The 17,926-nt window shown below is 36.9% G+C and overlaps 1 protein-coding gene and 2 long non-coding RNA genes across 3 annotated transcripts; all 3 read right to left on the bottom strand.

Annotated features, from left to right (window-relative positions):
- Positions 1-76: 76 nt before the first annotated feature.
- Positions 77-4,927, bottom strand: LOC115005921 (phenazine biosynthesis-like domain-containing protein 1). Its single transcript, XM_029427893.1, has 10 exons — positions 4,733-4,927; positions 4,279-4,378; positions 3,011-3,109; positions 2,664-2,773; positions 2,557-2,586; positions 2,383-2,471; positions 2,197-2,288; positions 1,516-1,599; positions 453-515; positions 77-261 (listed from the first exon to the last, which is right to left on the bottom strand). Exons 1-10 carry the CDS (start codon positions 4,814-4,816, stop codon positions 149-151), a joined length of 864 nt encoding a protein of 287 aa, XP_029283753.1. The 5' UTR covers positions 4,817-4,927; the 3' UTR covers positions 77-148.
- Positions 4,928-9,012: 4,085 nt separating this feature from the next.
- On the bottom strand, positions 9,013-10,546 carry LOC115005919 (uncharacterized). The gene is made up of 4 exons (XR_003832001.1): positions 10,484-10,546; positions 9,980-10,084; positions 9,729-9,902; positions 9,013-9,433 (listed from the first exon to the last, which is right to left on the bottom strand). It is a non-coding gene; the product is annotated as an uncharacterized LOC115005919 (long non-coding RNA).
- Positions 10,547-12,155: 1,609 nt separating this feature from the next.
- Positions 12,156-15,167, bottom strand: LOC115005920 (uncharacterized). The gene is made up of 4 exons (XR_003832002.1): positions 15,135-15,167; positions 14,542-14,646; positions 14,291-14,464; positions 12,156-13,995 (listed from the first exon to the last, which is right to left on the bottom strand). It is a non-coding gene; the product is annotated as an uncharacterized LOC115005920 (long non-coding RNA).
- Positions 15,168-17,926: the final 2,759 nt, after the last annotated feature.

Raw genomic sequence — 17,926 nt, 5'->3', positions numbered from 1 at the left:
TGTAGTATGTTTGCATGCTTAGTAATATTTCAATAATACATTGACCAGTCGGGACAATAATCTATATTTGATCTTTTTAATGAAATGGTACAAAGCCTGAGTCTGCGTCCCGTCATCCCCGACCCTCTTAACTTGGTTGTGTCTGTGGCTATAGTGTGATTGCCCCCTGCAGCACAGTGACGGTCTGTCCAGCTATGTTGATTCTTCCGTCGTCTCTCACTTCTAATTCCATCTCCCCGCCTCGACTGGAGCACTGGAAAGCTACACAGAGGGGATAATATGAGTGTCTGCACGGTTCAGCTCAGTAGAAATACACTGTTTATAGTGATAAGTTAATGACACATTGTTTAATGGTTAGGAAAATACTTTGCCTCTGTGTGTGTTAGTTGAAGTACACGAGTTAAGAAGTTGTAGATCAAATCAAATCTGAATGTGAAATTAATTAACTTTACCCAGCATTTTCTTCTTTCCTAGTTTCTTAGACCAGTAGCTACCAAGCACAGTGTGTGCAGAACCTGCAGGAACACAAGACAAAACAAGAAAATTACAATTTTACAAGATAATCATTTACCAACTTTACTGCATGAGTGCAAGACATCAGACATTATAATAATAATAATAATAATAATAATAATAATAATAATGATAAGCTTTATTTGTATAGCACCTTTCATACAAGAATTGCAGCCCAAAGTGCTTCACAGCAGAAACATAATTAGTACAAGATTAGACCGAATAAGAGCATTTACAGAACAATAATCACAGTGATGTAAATGAGTCTGAAGTACCATTATAAAAACAGCAGAATTAAAATAGTATGAAAAAACATTGGCACACCATTCTTGTAAATGTTTTAAACTATCAGGGCCATATACCCGTTTGTTAAGTTTTATGAAACCTATCAGTTAAAGACAGTTTTTCTCCAATATATTCTTTAATCTTTCACTTTTCCACTAATTGTGTAAAGAACATGTAAACACATCTATCAGAGAAACTTCCTCTTGTTCCCCGTGGTAACACCGTCTATTTGATCTCAAGTTTTTCAAAAATACACACTGAAAATGTATCCTAGTTACCTTTACACATTCAGTAATAATCCACCATTAAAAGGCTAAAGTAAAGAGATATGTTTTTAGTTTACTTTAGAAGATACTGAGCGAGCTCGCCTCCCTAATGTCTGCAGGGAAAGTGTTCCATAGCTTTGGTGCATAATTGCAAAAGGCTGCACCCCCAATTTTCTTTTGGATGTTTCTGGGAACATTTAATAAACCAGCAGTGGATGATCGTAATGTTCTTGGGGGCACATAGTTCATTAGAGAGTTGGCAGTGTAACTTGGTGCGGTTCTGTTTAGGGCTTTTAATGTATGTATTTTTGAGTGTATACAAATGTGTAGGATTACTTAATTATCAGACAGTACTTTACAATTTGCAACATACACACACTGCAACCCAACAAAGACTGTGTGTGTGGCCACTGGGGCTAAAGCAGCAGCAGCAGCAGTGTTATTAGTCTACCAGTGACAGGATCCTCCGGGATGCCGTTCCATGGAGCAAAGTATCTGGAGTAGAAGTCGTATCCTGGCTGGCAGTCTGGGGATCCTATTGGCAAATAAAGAAGGACAATTTGATGAACCACGGCATGTAGTCTTCACACTGGGCTGGTCTCGACTGTGTTCTGGTAGGATAGTATATTTACTGAAGTACTTTTGAGATATTTGGATTCTTCTTGAGCTTCATACTTCTACCACACTACATTTCAGAGGCATATTGTACTTTGTACTCCACTACAATTGTTTGATAACTTTAGTTACTAGATATAATAATACAACATATAATCAACAAATGCATATTATTATATCAATTTTATCCCAGGGCGAAATCACCAAGCTAGTCAGTAGTACAGTATATACAATAATATATACAAAATATAGAGTATATAAATACATTTAAAGCAGTATCAGCTGCAATAGTGCAGTAGTTATAATCCAGCAATATATAGACTATGATCATGAAATGGGCCATTATGAAATATGAGTACTTTTGGTACTTAAAGTAACACTTGAGTACTTCTTCCACCACTGACAGATGCAACATATAGACAAACTAATAAAGTCTAACTAAAAATGGATTAGCATGGCATTTTATGCAACAAACAACTGAGACCTATTTCTTTATCTCATTTGTAGCTCTGATTACCTTTCATGGTGATGATTAGTCCTTTGACTCTTCCACTCGTCTCACTGCTCTGAAGAGCAACAGGGTCTATTTTCAGACTGGTTAGCACGGACCTGCAGAAAACACACATGCAGCACACAAGCAGAGTCACAAAGAAGCCTGGCAAGACACAAGTAAGTGAGGGATTCAGTGCGTGTGTGCTGTAACCTGTCACAGCTGTCAGACAGTCGAAGCATCAGTTTCTTAGTGTTGGAGCTCAGATAAACATCCTGAATTGGGTGGTTTCCAACTGCAACCTGTGTCCCACATACAGAAGCAGAGGAGTCTTACAGCAGGAGTCTACTGTAAAGCATGCTCTCACAGAGTAGGTGTCTCACTGACCTTGATGATGTCTCTGAACTCTTTGGCATCCTGAGAAAAAATGTAATCTGTTAAAAAATAATAGCATTTTGTTGTCTTTTTAGAAAAAAACTATTTGACCTACTTACCTCCTGGGTGGGGGGGTTGAGAGGAAAGTCCATGATGTACCCTTCCCCCTGCTTGGTGACAGCCAGATCTCCACTCCTCGTCTCAAACACCAGTTTGGGATTCACGTTCTCTATCAGATGTGTGTGTACATATATAATATACACATAGAACATGACGCTCACAGGGTCAGCTAATGGACTAGGTTTACTGAAGTGTTTACATGTAATGTACGTTTGTTGGCTAACAATACTTTTTCCTTTCTTGTATTTTAGCTGCACTGTGTATTACATGTAAGAACGTTACAATACGGACAGCTTCATTGTAAATCATTACAAAACTATTTCAAAAGGCCTCCCAGTTAACTTACCCTTATGTTTGAAGAGCACTGCTGCCGCGGCCAGAGTAGCATGACCACACAGATTCACTTCAGTGGTTGGTGTAAACCATCGAAGTCGGAACCTTGATCCTGTGAATCATATTGTCAGACGGGTGCTTTAACGCACACGACTTTAACATGCAGTCTAATAATAATAACACTTTTTATTTGTAAAGCGCCTTTCATGGCTAAAAGCAATCTCAAGGTGCTACAGAATACAGTCTACACATAAGAGTCTAACATTTAACACAAATACACATATATTTAAATGCATGTGGATTGTTGCATGTAAACTGTAACATAGTGCATAGTATGACATTCAATGTTCATCAAATGAAGTCAGAAACTTATTTAATTTATCCAAAATGTCTTGTCTCAGGATAAACCCCTTGAGATGTGTGATTATGTGTTCAAGGAGGTCCCAAACAAACACTCACCAAACAAATGAATATCACAGAATATCAAACAACAAACTAAATAAGACAAAAAAAAGGTTTTACAACCATAGACAGTCATGAGAAGGAAACTGTGATAGCATTACTGAAAACAGGCAATTTCTTTTGAGATGAGAAAATAAAACATTTTTAAACATGCAAAATGATGGCAAAGTTTGTATAGATCATTTATTCCAATCTGAAGTTGTATGGTTATATATGGTGATTTTAGTGGAAATATTTACATTCATTCTAAAGATTCTTAAACTGTGTAAATGACACTAATATTCCCATATATATATATATATATATAAATATAAAACAATATATCTATGGACATTCCTCTCTGTGCTGTACTGAAACACTGAGTGACTGCACGCTGCATTTTTAACTGACAGCTCATTGCATTGTTCTTCCCATTCCCAACAATGCAAGTCTTAGCTGTGTGTTTAACATCGCTACCTTTCAGACTGCTGAGCACAAGTGGTTTTTTTCAGTACAGTGTCTGCTGTGCTTTATGTACTGTACTCACAGCTACACGGTATATTTCAAGCCAGTTGGAACAAGTATATTAACATAATACATCTGAGGCTCTATTTCATTGGCCACTTGCAGGCGTTTACGTCTTTATTGCTTGCAGTTGTATCCCCCATTCAAATAGCCTTAATAATAGTACATGGGTTGTAAAAACATTAATTACTGCAATGAAATGCTAAGCTGTGCTAGACTGGTGCATTTCTGTTGCTCCATCTGACAAATCTAAAAGGATAGCTATACTCTATAATACATGATGTTATGGTAATATAGTAAACCTCTTCATCTGACCTGTGGTGAAACTGTCAGAGGGGTTGATCCTGGAGATGAAAGCTGTTTCTGACAAGTTCATCTCTGCTGCTATCCTCTGATACAAGTCATCTCTCAGTTCCTGTTAGAAACACATACAATTGTTTGTTGTGACCATTATTATTCACTGAGATACATGCACATACATGGATAGATACAAAAATATATGTCAAGCTGATTAAACTTTGTATATTTTACAACTAATTGTAAAATCAACTAATTGTAAAATCATGTGACTTATGAGCAACTAAAACTAGTGAACTGACTGAAAATGTCCAGTTAATCAATAAGTGTTACATGGAGCAGCCTGATCCTTCAACAAAAAAACAAATGCACAATTTAGAAGTAGCAAGTTGACGTGTCTTAACATCTTTTCAAACCCTAATGCAGCCTGTCATGTGTGATATTGTACATTCACCTAAATATTCTTACTCACATGCATAAGTGGACAAATTGCAGCAGGATTTCCCTTGAACGGTAAATTAGTGAAGGCATCTACACTGAATACTGGAATCTCCATTATTAGATTGAATAGTTTGAAAACAAGAGTCGCTGTAAAAACAAGAGACGATGTGGTTTGCAGTCGACCCGCTGCTGTCGATGGACTTTACACCCGTCTGTGGTTTCAGCAGGCGCCCCTCAGCGTCAGTCCTCACGTGGTTGCCAGACTTTCAACCTGTTTTCAGCGGACTATAGTGTTTAGATCGGTTTAGATCAGGAGTCACCAACCTTTTTCATACTGAGAGCTACTTCAAGGGTACTGAACAATACGAAGGGCTACTTGTTTGATACAAACTTCCTGAATAACATAGTTGCACGGTTCACCTTTAATGATAATATTATCATTAATAATCATAATACATATTCATATACGTGAAGAGACTGTCTGATCACATGTTAATGTTAATTATTCCTCACAATGATTATTAACAATGATTTACCATGGTAGGAAACAGATATATTTAAACATGCAACATTATTTATTTACGATCTTAATCTATTTCAACATTTGAAAGTCAGAGTTATCACATCTCTGATATTTGTTTAAATATCTTTATTGACAGTTTTTAATGAATGAGAACATTTGTAGCATTTCAAAATTACACCAGTTATATTTTAATACAAAGCATCACTTCGGTAAAAAGATTTAGGAAATCATTAACTGTCACATCTTCAAATCATATCCTGTTTGTACAAACACTAACTTTGTAACATTGGAGAGTGGAGATGACATCGGAACCTTTCTTCTCGTCTTTGAACAGTGTTTGCAATAACCATCATTGCACCTTTCAAGACCTCTCCGTCCGAAAAGGCTTTCTTGTACTTTATTAAAAAAATACGTATTAAAAATGTGCAGCTCTAAATGAAGGTTCCGTTGCTTTGTGTGACTTGTTCACCGGCCTCGTGAGAAGAGATGCTGCTGCCCAAAGCTTTAACTCCCGGCTTGTTCTGCCCGCAGTGCTGCAGGTGTGTAGTTAGCATGTAGTTAGCATGGTAGCTTCTGTGACACGAACCGAAGTGTCTCCACAATGTGCCGCTTTGCCGTCGCCACGCAAATGAGACATACACACTTTTCTTTCACTGTTGTAAAAAATAATTCTACCTCCCAATCATTGTGAAAATAGTTGTTTTCTTTCGCTTTGCTGCCATGTTTAGCGTAAACAACGCAGCTCGCGCCCCATCGTAGCTGCTCCTGCTAGCTTGTCTCAGCGAAAAGGGAAATGGAGATTTAGTTTACAGGGTTATAGTTTATATATACATAAAACATTTTTGTTTTTTAAATGCTATATTCAATATTTTCATTTTAAAATAAAGAATAATTCAAGTGTTATTGATTTTTGAAAAAAAACAGCAAAACAATTAAATACAAATTTTAGACAAAGCTCCATGGTGACAAGTGTTATTTATTTTAGACGAAGCTCCATGGTGACAAGTGTTATTTTTAGAAAAGACATGGTCCCTGCGGGCGACCAAGTGCCCGCGGGCTATATATATATATGTATAAAATACATACATATATATACGTATATATATATGTATAAAATACATACATATATATCCGTATATATATATATATATATATATATTTACATATAAATATATATATATATATGTATAAAATACATACATATATATACGTATATATATATATATATATATATATATATATATATATATATATATATATATATATATATATATATATGTATACACACATATAAATATATACATATATACACATACATAAACACATATATATGTATATGTATGTATATATACATACATATACGTATATATACACGTATATATATATATATATATATATATATATATATATTTATACGTATATATACGTGAATATATATATACATGTATATATATATATATATATATATATACATGTATATATATATATATATATATATACATGTATATATATATATATATATACACATACATATATGTATGTATATATATACATATATTCATTTTTTTGTATTACTTTTTTTTTTTTTTTTTTTGTATATATATGTATGTATATACATATATATATATTTTTTTAATTATTATTACTTTTTTTTTTTCAAATCAATTTTTAGGGCACAATTGGCCCCCCTCCCCAATCATTTCGCCCCTCCCCATGACCTCCCATGTATAGGGCCGCCTTGGCTCATTTGACCGCCGCTCGCACCGGCTTATTAGGCCCCCTGGGGTTTTATTGGCCGCCGGCGATCGGGCAATTGCGGTCGCCAAGACTCATTTGGCCTGCCCTGGTGTGTGGTGTCTGGCCGCCCTGGTGCTTGATGCTTGGTGCTAGCGCCGCTCCTAGCTAGCTGTTAGCTCCGCTCCTAGCTAGCTGTTAGCGCCGCTCCTTGCTAGCTGTTAGCGCTGCTCCTAGCTAGCTGCCAGCTGTTAGTGCCGCTCCTACCTGTTGCTGCCTGCCTGTGTTGTTTCCTCCTGCTGAATGACCAACGGTCATTAAACCGGCGGTTTATATAGCCTCATCTCGTCGCTCATTGGTCAGATAATATCGGCCGTTGCGCGTCGCTCATTGGACAGTTAAAACTGAACACGTTCCAATCAAAGAAGCAGGCCACCAATCGAACCCTGGAGACTCAACAGTTTTGTGTTTCCTCTTCGCCAATAAATGTATGAAATACTCATCTACAGGAAGTGATAAAGTGTCAAAACTATTCGAACTGATAGCAAAGGAGTTTCACTTCATATAGATGTCAAATAAACCTTATTATTTTTCTGTATTTTGATGGGGAAGCCTTTAAACCTCCCCAACTACTTCCGTGTGAGGCACTGATCTGTGACTTTTCCCTGTAATATCGCTGCTAAATGCTTTAAAATACTTTATAATGCCACTAAAGCTAGTTTTTAAATGTATTCTCTAAACGTGACTAAAGTTTGCTGGTAATTAAGACCTATAAAACATTTCATATATATTTCACCCTGGACCTTGCAAAAAGTCCAGTGTTGAATTAACTCCCAGAGTTGATTTCAACACTTTTTCAGGGTTTATATAGGTCCACAGAGTTAAATGAACCCTTTCATAATAGTTAAAACACTGTGCCAGAGTTCCTTCTTTAACTCACAAAACAGAGTTAAAGTAACACTAATTACTATGTTATTAAATAATATATTCATTAATTCCAATAAACAAAGCCATGGTATAATGTACAAACTTTCATCTGAAACATTGTATGAGCTTTGAATATCAAATGGCTTATTGGAATTTAAGCTCAGACATTTTTATTATGAACCTTTCCTCACTTTGTAACACTAGAAATGCATGATTATGGTCATCAAAAGAATTCTCGGTGAATAGCTTGTTAATAAACAAAATGTGTTACCTTCAACCAAAAGTACATCACATATTTGACAAAAGACAAACAAGTCCAGATGTATATTCTACACACCATCAACTTTAACCTAGTTGAGAAAACATCTTTTGACAAAATAATTTCAAGCATTTCACTGTTGACCACATTCACATCTCTGAGGGAATAAGTCTTAATTGGTCCATACTCTTTTTATTTGAGGGTGAAGGTTTCCCAGTGATAAGCAATAGCCAATAGCTTCGGTAGCAAGTTTCTATGTGGATACAAGTGCTTAAATAGTTTGTGGTGGTCAACAATCAAATGCTTTAAATATATTGTCGTACCTAGAGTGAGAAAAAGTGACAACCATGTTCATTATTTTAAGTAACAACAGTAACACATTGCAGTTTTCGTTTCCTGCAGGAATGATGTCACCAACCAGTGGGATGTTTTTCACAAGACACAATGTGTGAATAGAATTCAAACCAATGCCATTACCAGCACTGTCCAAAATTATCTTTGTGGGACGTTTCTTTCGTTCTAAAAATCCGTAATCAACACCATAAATCCTGGAAAGCAAGTTCTGTTGATCTCACACTGAGTCACACCCTCAAGAAGGTCATGCATTATATCAAATGAGTAATTATTTCAAACATGGAAATAATTCAATGAGTTAAGTGTAGAAGTCTCTTTCAAACCATACAAGGAGTTCAATGGTGGGTTGTCTTGGAGACATTTGTAATGCATATCAAACATATTTTTTCCACGAAGGATCACTTTGGGGTCTTCCTCACTGTATACTGTTTGAGAATCATTCCTCTCAATCAAACACTACTAAGACTACGGCCTTGGGTTTTCAGTAATTTTATATCATTTATCTACAGTTCCAGTATAACACCATCAACTTCTGGCTGCTGGGATACAAATTCTGACACATGAAACCGGTCAGTATTGTTTCAGCCTCTTACTCAGAGAGTGAGACCGGTACTAGCTGGTCAAGCAGTCTGGCTCTCAAGTCTCTGACTCTGGGTGACTCCTTCATTTTCCCCACATCACTGTTATACACTGTTGTCTGCAAGAATGTGTAAAAATTCAGTAACGCAGCATCGTACGACAAATTAAACACAAAATGGGTTTTGGAAAGTTTGTCGAAAGCCCCAAGGCAGGGAGCGGTTTGCCTGCCGTGGGATGAGATGCTTATCCATGGTGATGTAGAAGCTGTCAATCTTGCTCTTCTGAAGCCCAACAGCGAGGAGGTATGGCTGCCGACCCTGCTGGTTGCGGAGATGCTCCTCCAAACTGCAGCATGACTAGGGTTGAGATAAAGAAACCTAACATTACACACAGGAATAATGTGCAGCCACAGAGAAAACTACATTATAGAAGTGATCAGTTATTCAAACATCTTCTTACTGGCTAGTGCAAGAAGGGAATGCTTGTGAAGACTTCATTTCAATTTCATTCACTTTTTAACAACCCTCTTTTGTGGCTAAGAAGGTGACGTGACAATTATAATCACCTTAATAATATAATAACCTTATGAAAGACTAAGTCTTTTTGGAGATATGGCAAGTGCTTTAAACAAGCTAAACAAATACAACTCACTTGTTGTCTCATCAAGATCACTTCCTGTGGGACTCTCTGTAACAAGCGACGCAACTCTGGGTGTTGAAGTAAGCCGCTTAGCCTCTTTTATGACATTTGGACTGAAGAATCCCATTTCTGAAGGGGCCTGGAGGATGTTTCATGATCAAATAGGAGGGTGAAGTCTTGATCCACCTTTACGAAAGAAGATATTACCGTTACTACTACAGGAAATACGTCAAGCCATTGTAAACATTTAATTCCAAATTTACCAATCCTTTGGTATCCAGGAATCTTGGGAAGGTGGAGAGGATATCAACACCTCTGCTTGGGTCATTAACAAGCGTCTGACGGTGCTGAAAGGTTTCTCTCATCTTCTGAAAAATCAGGGAATTGTCTGTGGTATGTCAAGATGATTAAACTTTGTATATTTTACAACTAATTGTAAAATCATGTGACTTATGAGCAACTAAAACTAGTGAACTGACTGAAAATGTCCAGTTAATCAATAAGTGTTACATGGAGCAGCCTGATCCTTCAACAAAAAAACAAATGCACAATTTAGGAGTAGCAAGTTGAAGTGTCTTAACATCTAAAAAATACGTATTAAAAAATACAGCTCTAAATGAAGGTTCCGTTGCTTTGTGTGACTTGTTCACCGGCCTCGTGAAAAGAGATGCTGCTGCCCAAAGCTTTAACTCCCGGCTTGTTCTGCCCGCAGTGCTGCAGGTGTGTAGTTAGCATGTAGTTAGCATGGTAGCTTCTGTGACACGTACCGAAGTGTCTCCACAATGTGCCGCTTTGCCGTCGCCCCGCAAATGAGAAATACACACTTTTCTTTCACTGTTGTAAAAAATAATTCCGCCTCCCAATCATTGTGAAAATAGTTCGTTTTCTTTCGCTTTTCTGCCATGTTTAGCGTAAACAACGCAGCTCGCGCCCCATCGTAGCTGCTCCCGCTAGCTTGTCTCAGCGAAAAGGGAAATGGAGATTTAGTTTACAGCGTTAGAGTTCATATATACATAAAACATTTTTGTTTTTTAAATGCTATATTCAATATTTTCATTTTAAAATAAAGAATAATTCAAGTGTTATTGATTTTTGAAAAAAAACAGCAAAACAATTAAATACAAATTTTAGACGAAGCTCCATGGTGACAAGTGTTATTTATTTTAGACGAAGCTCCATGGTGACAAGTGTTATTTATTTTAGACAAAGCTCCATGGTGACAAGTGTTATTTTTAGAAAAGACATGGTCCCTGCGGGCGACCAAGTGCCCGCGGGCTATATATATATATATATATATTTACATATACATATATATATATATATGTATAAAATACATACATATATATACGTATATATATATATATATATGTATACACACATATAAATATATACATATATACACATACATATGTATGTATATATACATACATATACGTGTATATATATATATATATATATATATATATATATATATATACACATACATATATACATGTATATATATATATACACATACATATATGTATATATATATATATATATATATACATGTATATATATATATACACATACATATATGTATGTGTATATATATACATATATTCTTTTTTTTTTATTACTTTTTTTTTTTTTTTTGTATATATATGTATGTATATACATATATATATATTTTTTTTTAATTATTATTACTTTTTTTTTTTTCAAATCAATTTTTAGGGCACAATTGGCCCCCCTCCCCAATCATTTCGCCCCTCCCCATGACCTCCCATGTATAGGGCCGCCTTGGCTCATTTGACCGCCGCTCGCACCGGCTTATTAGGCCCCCTGGGGTTTTATTGGCCGCCGGCGATCGGGCAATTGCGGTCGCCAAGACTCATTTGGCCTGCCCTGGTGTGTGGTGTCTGGCCGCCCTGGTGCTTGGTGCTTCGTGCTAGCGCCGCTCCTAGCTAGCTGTTAGCTCCGCTCCTAGCTAGCTGTTAGCGCCGCTCCTTGCTAGCTGTTAGCGTTGCTCCTAGCTAGCTGCCAGCTGTTAGTGCCGCTCCTACCTGTTGCTACCTGCCTGTCTTGTTTCCTCCTGCTGAATGACCAACGGTGACTAAACCGGCGGCTTATATAGCCTCATCTCGTCGCTCATTGGTCAGATAATATCGGTCGTTGCGCGTCGCTCATTGGACAGTTAAAACTGAACACGTTCCAATCAAAGAAGCAGGCCACCAATCGAACCCTGGAGACTCAACAGTTTTGTGTTTCCTCTTCGCCAATAAATGTATGAAATACTCATCTACAGGAAGTGATAAAGTGTCAAAACTATTCGAACTGATAGCAAAGGAGTTTCACTTCATATAGATGTCAAATAAACCTTATTATTTTTCTGTATTTTGATTGGGAAGCCTTTAAACCTCCCCAACTACTTCCGTGTGAGGCACTGATCTGTGACTTTTCCCTGTAATATCGCTGCTAAATGCTTTAAAATACTTTATAATGCCACTAAAGCTAGTTTTTAAATGTATTCTCTAAACGTGACTAAAGTTTGCTGGTAATTAAGACCTATAAAACATTTCATATATATTTCATATATATTACACCCTGGACCTTGCAAAAAGTCCAGTGTTGAATTAACTCCCAGAGTTGATTTCAACACTTTTCAGAGTTAAATGAACCCTTTCATAATAGTTAAAACACTGTGCCAGAGTTCCTTCTTTAACTCACAAAACAGAGTTAAAGTAACACTAATTACTATGTTATTAAATAATATATTCATTAATTCCAATAAACAAAGCCAATGTACAAACTTTCATCTGAAACATTGTATGAGCTTTGAATATCAAATGGCTTATTGGAATTTAAGCTCAGACATTTTTATTATGAACCTTTCCTCACTTTGTAACACTAGAAATGCATGATTAAGGTCATCAAAAGAATTCTCGGTGAATAGCTTGTTAATAAACAAAATGTGTTAACTTCAACCAAAAGTACATCACATATTTGACAAAAGACAAACAAGTCCAGATGTATATTCTACACACCATCAACTTTAACCTAGTTGAGAAAACATCTTTTGACAAAATCATTTCAAGCATTTCATTGTTGACCACATTCACATCTCTGAGGGAATAAGTCTTAATTGGTCCATACTCTTTTTATTTGAGGGTGAAGGTTTCCCAGTGATAAGCAATAGCCAATAGCTTCGGTAGCAAGTTTCTATGTGGATACAAGTGCTTAAATAGTTTGTGGTGGTCAACAATCAAATGCTTTAAATATATTGTCGTACCTAGAGTCAGAAAAAGTGACACAACCATGTTCATTATTTTAAGTAACAACAGTAACACATTGCAGTTTTCGTTTCCTGCAGGAATGATGTCACCAAACAGTGGGATGTTTTTCACAAGACACAATGTCTGAATAGAATTCAAACCAATGCCATTACCAGCACTGTCCAAAATTATCTTTGTGGGACGTTTCTTTCGTTCTAAAAATCCGTAATCAACACCATAAATCCTGGAAAGCAAGTTCAGTTGTGATATTAAGTCTTTTGTGAGATATTTAAAAAGCAATTTGATCTCACACTGAGTCACACCCTCAAGAAGGTCATGCATTATATCAAATGAGTAATTATTTCAAACATGGAAATAATTCAATGAGTTAAGTGTAGAAGTCTCTTTCAAACCATACAAGGAGTTCAATGGTGGGTTGTCTTGGAGACATTTGTAATGCATATCAAACATATTTCTTCCACGAAGGATCACTTTGGGATCTTCCTCACTGTATACTGTTTGAGAATCATTCCTCTCAATCAAACACTACTAAGACTAAGGCCTTGGGTTTTCAGTAATTTTATATAAATTATCAACGGTTCCAGTATAACACCATCAACTTCTGGCTGCTGGGATACAAATTCTGACACATGAAACCGGTCAGTATTGTTTCAGCCTCTTACTCAGAGAGTGAGACCGGTACTAGCTGGTCAAGCAGTCTGGCTCTCAAGTCTCTGACTCTGGGTGACTCCTTCATTTTCCCCACATCACTGTTATACACTGTTGTCTGCAAGAATGTGTAAAAATTCAGTAACGCAGCATCGTACGACAAATTAAACACAAAATGGGTTTTGGAAAGTTTGTCGAAAGCCCCAAGGTAGGGAGCGGTTTGCCTGGCGTGGGATGAGATGCTTATCCATGGTGATGTAGAAGCTGTCAATCTTGCTCTTCTGAAGCCCAACAGCGAGGAGGTATGGCTGCCGACCCTGCTGGTTGCGGAGATGCTCCTCCAAACTGCAGCATGACTAGGGTTGAGATAAAGAAACCTAACATTACACACAAGAATAATGTGCAGCCACAGAGAAAACTACATTATAGAAGTGATCAGTTATTCAAACATCTTCTTACTGGCTAGTGCAAGAAGGGAATGCTTGTGAAGACTTCATTTCAATTTCATTCACTTTTTAACAACCCTCTTTTGTGGCTAAGAAGGTGACGTGACAATTATAATCACCTTAATAATATAATAACCTTATGAAAGACTAAGTCTTTTTGGAGATATGGCAAGTGCTTTAAACAAGCTAAACAAATACAACTCACTTGTTGTCTCATCAAGATCACTTCCTGTGGGACTCTCTGTAACAAGCGACGCAACTCTGGGTGTTGAAGTAAGCCGCTTAGCCTCTTTTATGACATTTGGACTGAAGAATCCCATTTCTGAAGGAGCCTGGAGGATGTTTCATGATCAAATAGGAGGGTGAAGTCTTGATCCACCTTTACGAAAGAAGATATTACCGTTACTACTACAGGAAATACGTCAAGCCATTGTAAACATTTAATTCCAAACTTACCAATCCTTTGGTATCCAGGAATCTTGGGAAGGTGGAGAGGATATCAACACCTCTGCTTGGGTCATTAACAAGCGTCTGACGGTGCTGAAAGGTTTCTCTCATTTTCTGAAAAATCAGGGAATTGTCTGTGGTATGTCAAGATGATTAAACTTTGTATATTTTACAACTAATTGTAAAATCATGTGACTTATGAGCAACTAAAACTAGTGAACTGACTGAAAATGTCCAGTTAATCAATAAGTGTTACATGGAGCAGCCTGATCCTTCAACAAAAAAACAAATGCACAATTTAGAAGTAGCAAGTTGAAGTGTCTTAACATCTAAAAAATACGTATTAAAAAATACAGCTCTAAATGAAGGTTCCGTTGCTTTGTGTGACTTGTTCACCGGCCTCGTGAAAAGAGATGCTGCTGCCCAAAGCTTTAACTCCCGGCTTGTTCTGCCCGCAGTGCTGCAGGTGTGTAGTTAGCATGTAGTTAGCATGGTAGCTTCTGTGACACGTACCGAAGTGTCTCCACAATGTGCCGCTTTGCCGTCGCCACGCAAATGAGACATACACACTTTTCTTTCACTGTTGTAAAAAATAATTCTACCTCCCAATCATTGTGAAAATAGTTCGTTTTCTTTCGCTTTTCTGCCATGTTTAGCGTAAACAACGCAGCTCGCGCCCCATCGTAGCTGCTCCTGCTAGCTTGTCTCAGCGAAAAGGGAAATGGAGATTTAGTTTACAGCGTTAGAGTTCATATATACATAAAACATTTTTGTTTTTTAAATGCTATATTCAATATTTTCATTTTAAAATAAAGAATAATTCAAGTGTTATTGATTTTTGAAAAAAAACAGCAAAACAATTAAATACAAATTTTAGACGAAGCTCCATGGTGACAAGTGTTATTTATTTTAGACTAAGCTCCATGGTGACAAGTGTTATTTATTTTAGACGAAGCTCCATGGTGACAAGTGTTATTTTTAGAAAAGACATGGTCCCTGCGGGCGACCAAGTGCCCGCGGGCTATATATATATATATATATATTTACATATACATATATATATATATATGTATAAAATACATACATATATATACGTATATATATATATATATATGTATACACACATATAAATATATACATATATACACATACATATGTATGTATATATACATACATATACGTGTATATATATATATATATATATATATATATATATATATATATATATATATATATATATACATGTATATATATATATACACATACATATATGTATATATATATATATATATATATATATATATATATATATATATATATATACATGTATATATATATATATATACACATACATATATGTATGTATATATATTCATATATTCATTTTTTTTTTTTTTTTTTTGTATATGTATGTATATACATATATTCATTTTTTTATTATTACTTTTTTTTTTTCAAATCAATTTTTAGGGCACAATTGGCCCCCCTCCCCAATCATTTCGCCCCTCCCCATGACCTCCCATGTATAGGGCCGCCTTGGCTCATTTGACCGCCGCTCGCACCGGCTTATTAGGCCCCCTGGGGTTTTATTGGCCGCCGGCGATCGGGCAATTGCGGTCGCCAAGACTCATTTGGCCTGCCCTGGTGTGTGGTGTCTGGCCGCCCTGGTGCTTGGTGCTTCGTGCTAGCGCCGCTCCTAGCTAGCTGTTAGCGCCGCTCCTTGCTAGCTGCTAGCGCCGCTCCTAGCTGTTGCTGCCTGCCTGCCTGCCTGCCTGTCTCGTTTCCTCCTGCTGAATGACCAACGGTCATTAAACCGGCGGTTTATATAGCCTCATCTCGTCGCTCATTGGTCAGATAATATCGGCTGTTGCGCGTCGCTCATTGGACAGTTGCAACTGAACACGTTCCAATCAAAGAAGCAGGCCACCAATCGAACCCTGGAGACAAATGTAAACAAAAATTGGAAACAAATAAAGACATGTACATTCAACCAGTACTGGTTTACCCACAAAGTTTGCAACTTCTGTTTCTACAGTGGATCTTTCTTGTTTTTTTAAAGAACATTTCCTCCTGGTATGGAAAGTCAGACACCTCTGGTCCATTTATTGAAATCCGCATGCAGGCTGCAAGATGGTCCCCCTGCAGCCTGTTGCGGATGTTTGTCTTGACCTGCAAATACATTAACTGTTAAGCTTTACAAGTGATAGCTGATAGCTTAAAAATACTTATAACTTAAAACAGCAAATGCCATTGTGAAAGGCATTTCTTACCCTGTTCAGGGTGGAGAAGTCCCTTTCACAATTTGCACTGCTGACTGGGACAGTGAGGGCAATGGTAGCCAGCTGGCTTATAGTTGGGTACAGGACCCCAAACTCCTCATATTTTGAGGACAGGTCTGACAATCTGTCCAGCTGAGTCTTGTTCTGAAAACGTTCATATGATTAACACAGTGCATTATTCATGATAATGTCAGAGATGACTTGTTCCTTGAAAGAAGCCCATTCACAAAGGACTGTGTCGAAATCGACATGGGAACAAAACTTCCCCACCAGTGTCCTCAGGTGTGTGTGTGTGTGGTGTCATAAGGGAGTGTAGCTGCTTGTGGACCCAGTATCAAGATGGGCAATCACGCCATCCAAATAAGGATCCATCACCTCATCAAACAGGTGGGGAAAAGATGTCAGTATACTATTTAGTCTAAATTGAAGTTACATCAATGAAGTCAGCCAAAAGCTACATAATCATACCTGTGATTGGAATCTTTGCCAGTACTGCTGTCTTTAGATCGGTTTAAAGATGCTTCGTCTAGTGTCGGTAACAGTTCATCAATAAGTGTTACATGGAGCAGCGAGTTGAAGTGTCACGTGTGGACGGTCATGTGATCTTTTACATTTTAACAGAGGTTGTACCTTGCCCGGTGTTGTTTACAGTCCACCATGCTGGATTTGGTACCCAATGCTCATGAGATTGTTAGAAAGCTTATACTCTCGTCTATTTAGTGAGCAAAACGGTTTTGAGATCACAATCACAACAGCAGGTACAGCTCCTCAAACTAGCAGTCATCACGTAGTTGCCAGACTTTCTATGTGTTCAGCGGCATGACTATAGTGTTTAGATCGGTTTAGATGCTTTGTCTAGTGTCGGTAATGATTGTTTTATTGTTATATGTGGAGTAGGCCTACACTGTAAAACTTGCTCCTTCAATAAAAAACAATTAAAGAATGAAATGTGCTCCCAAGAAGTCTCATCAATATTATGTTATAAGTAAGAGTACTGCATTCAAAAACGTAAGTTCATAAGTATTAGCATACAAATATTTAAATAATATTTAAATAAATATAATTATATATATATAGAAAGTAAAAAGTACAACATTTGCCTTCAACTTGTAGTG

Source organism: Cottoperca gobio, unplaced genomic scaffold, assembly GCF_900634415.1.
Source record: "Cottoperca gobio unplaced genomic scaffold, fCotGob3.1 fCotGob3_399arrow_ctg1, whole genome shotgun sequence".
Taxonomy (NCBI): Eukaryota; Metazoa; Chordata; class Actinopteri; order Perciformes; family Bovichtidae; genus Cottoperca; species Cottoperca gobio.
The sequence above is the reverse complement of the archived record's forward strand: the minus strand, read 5'-3'. Positions and strand labels throughout refer to the sequence as shown.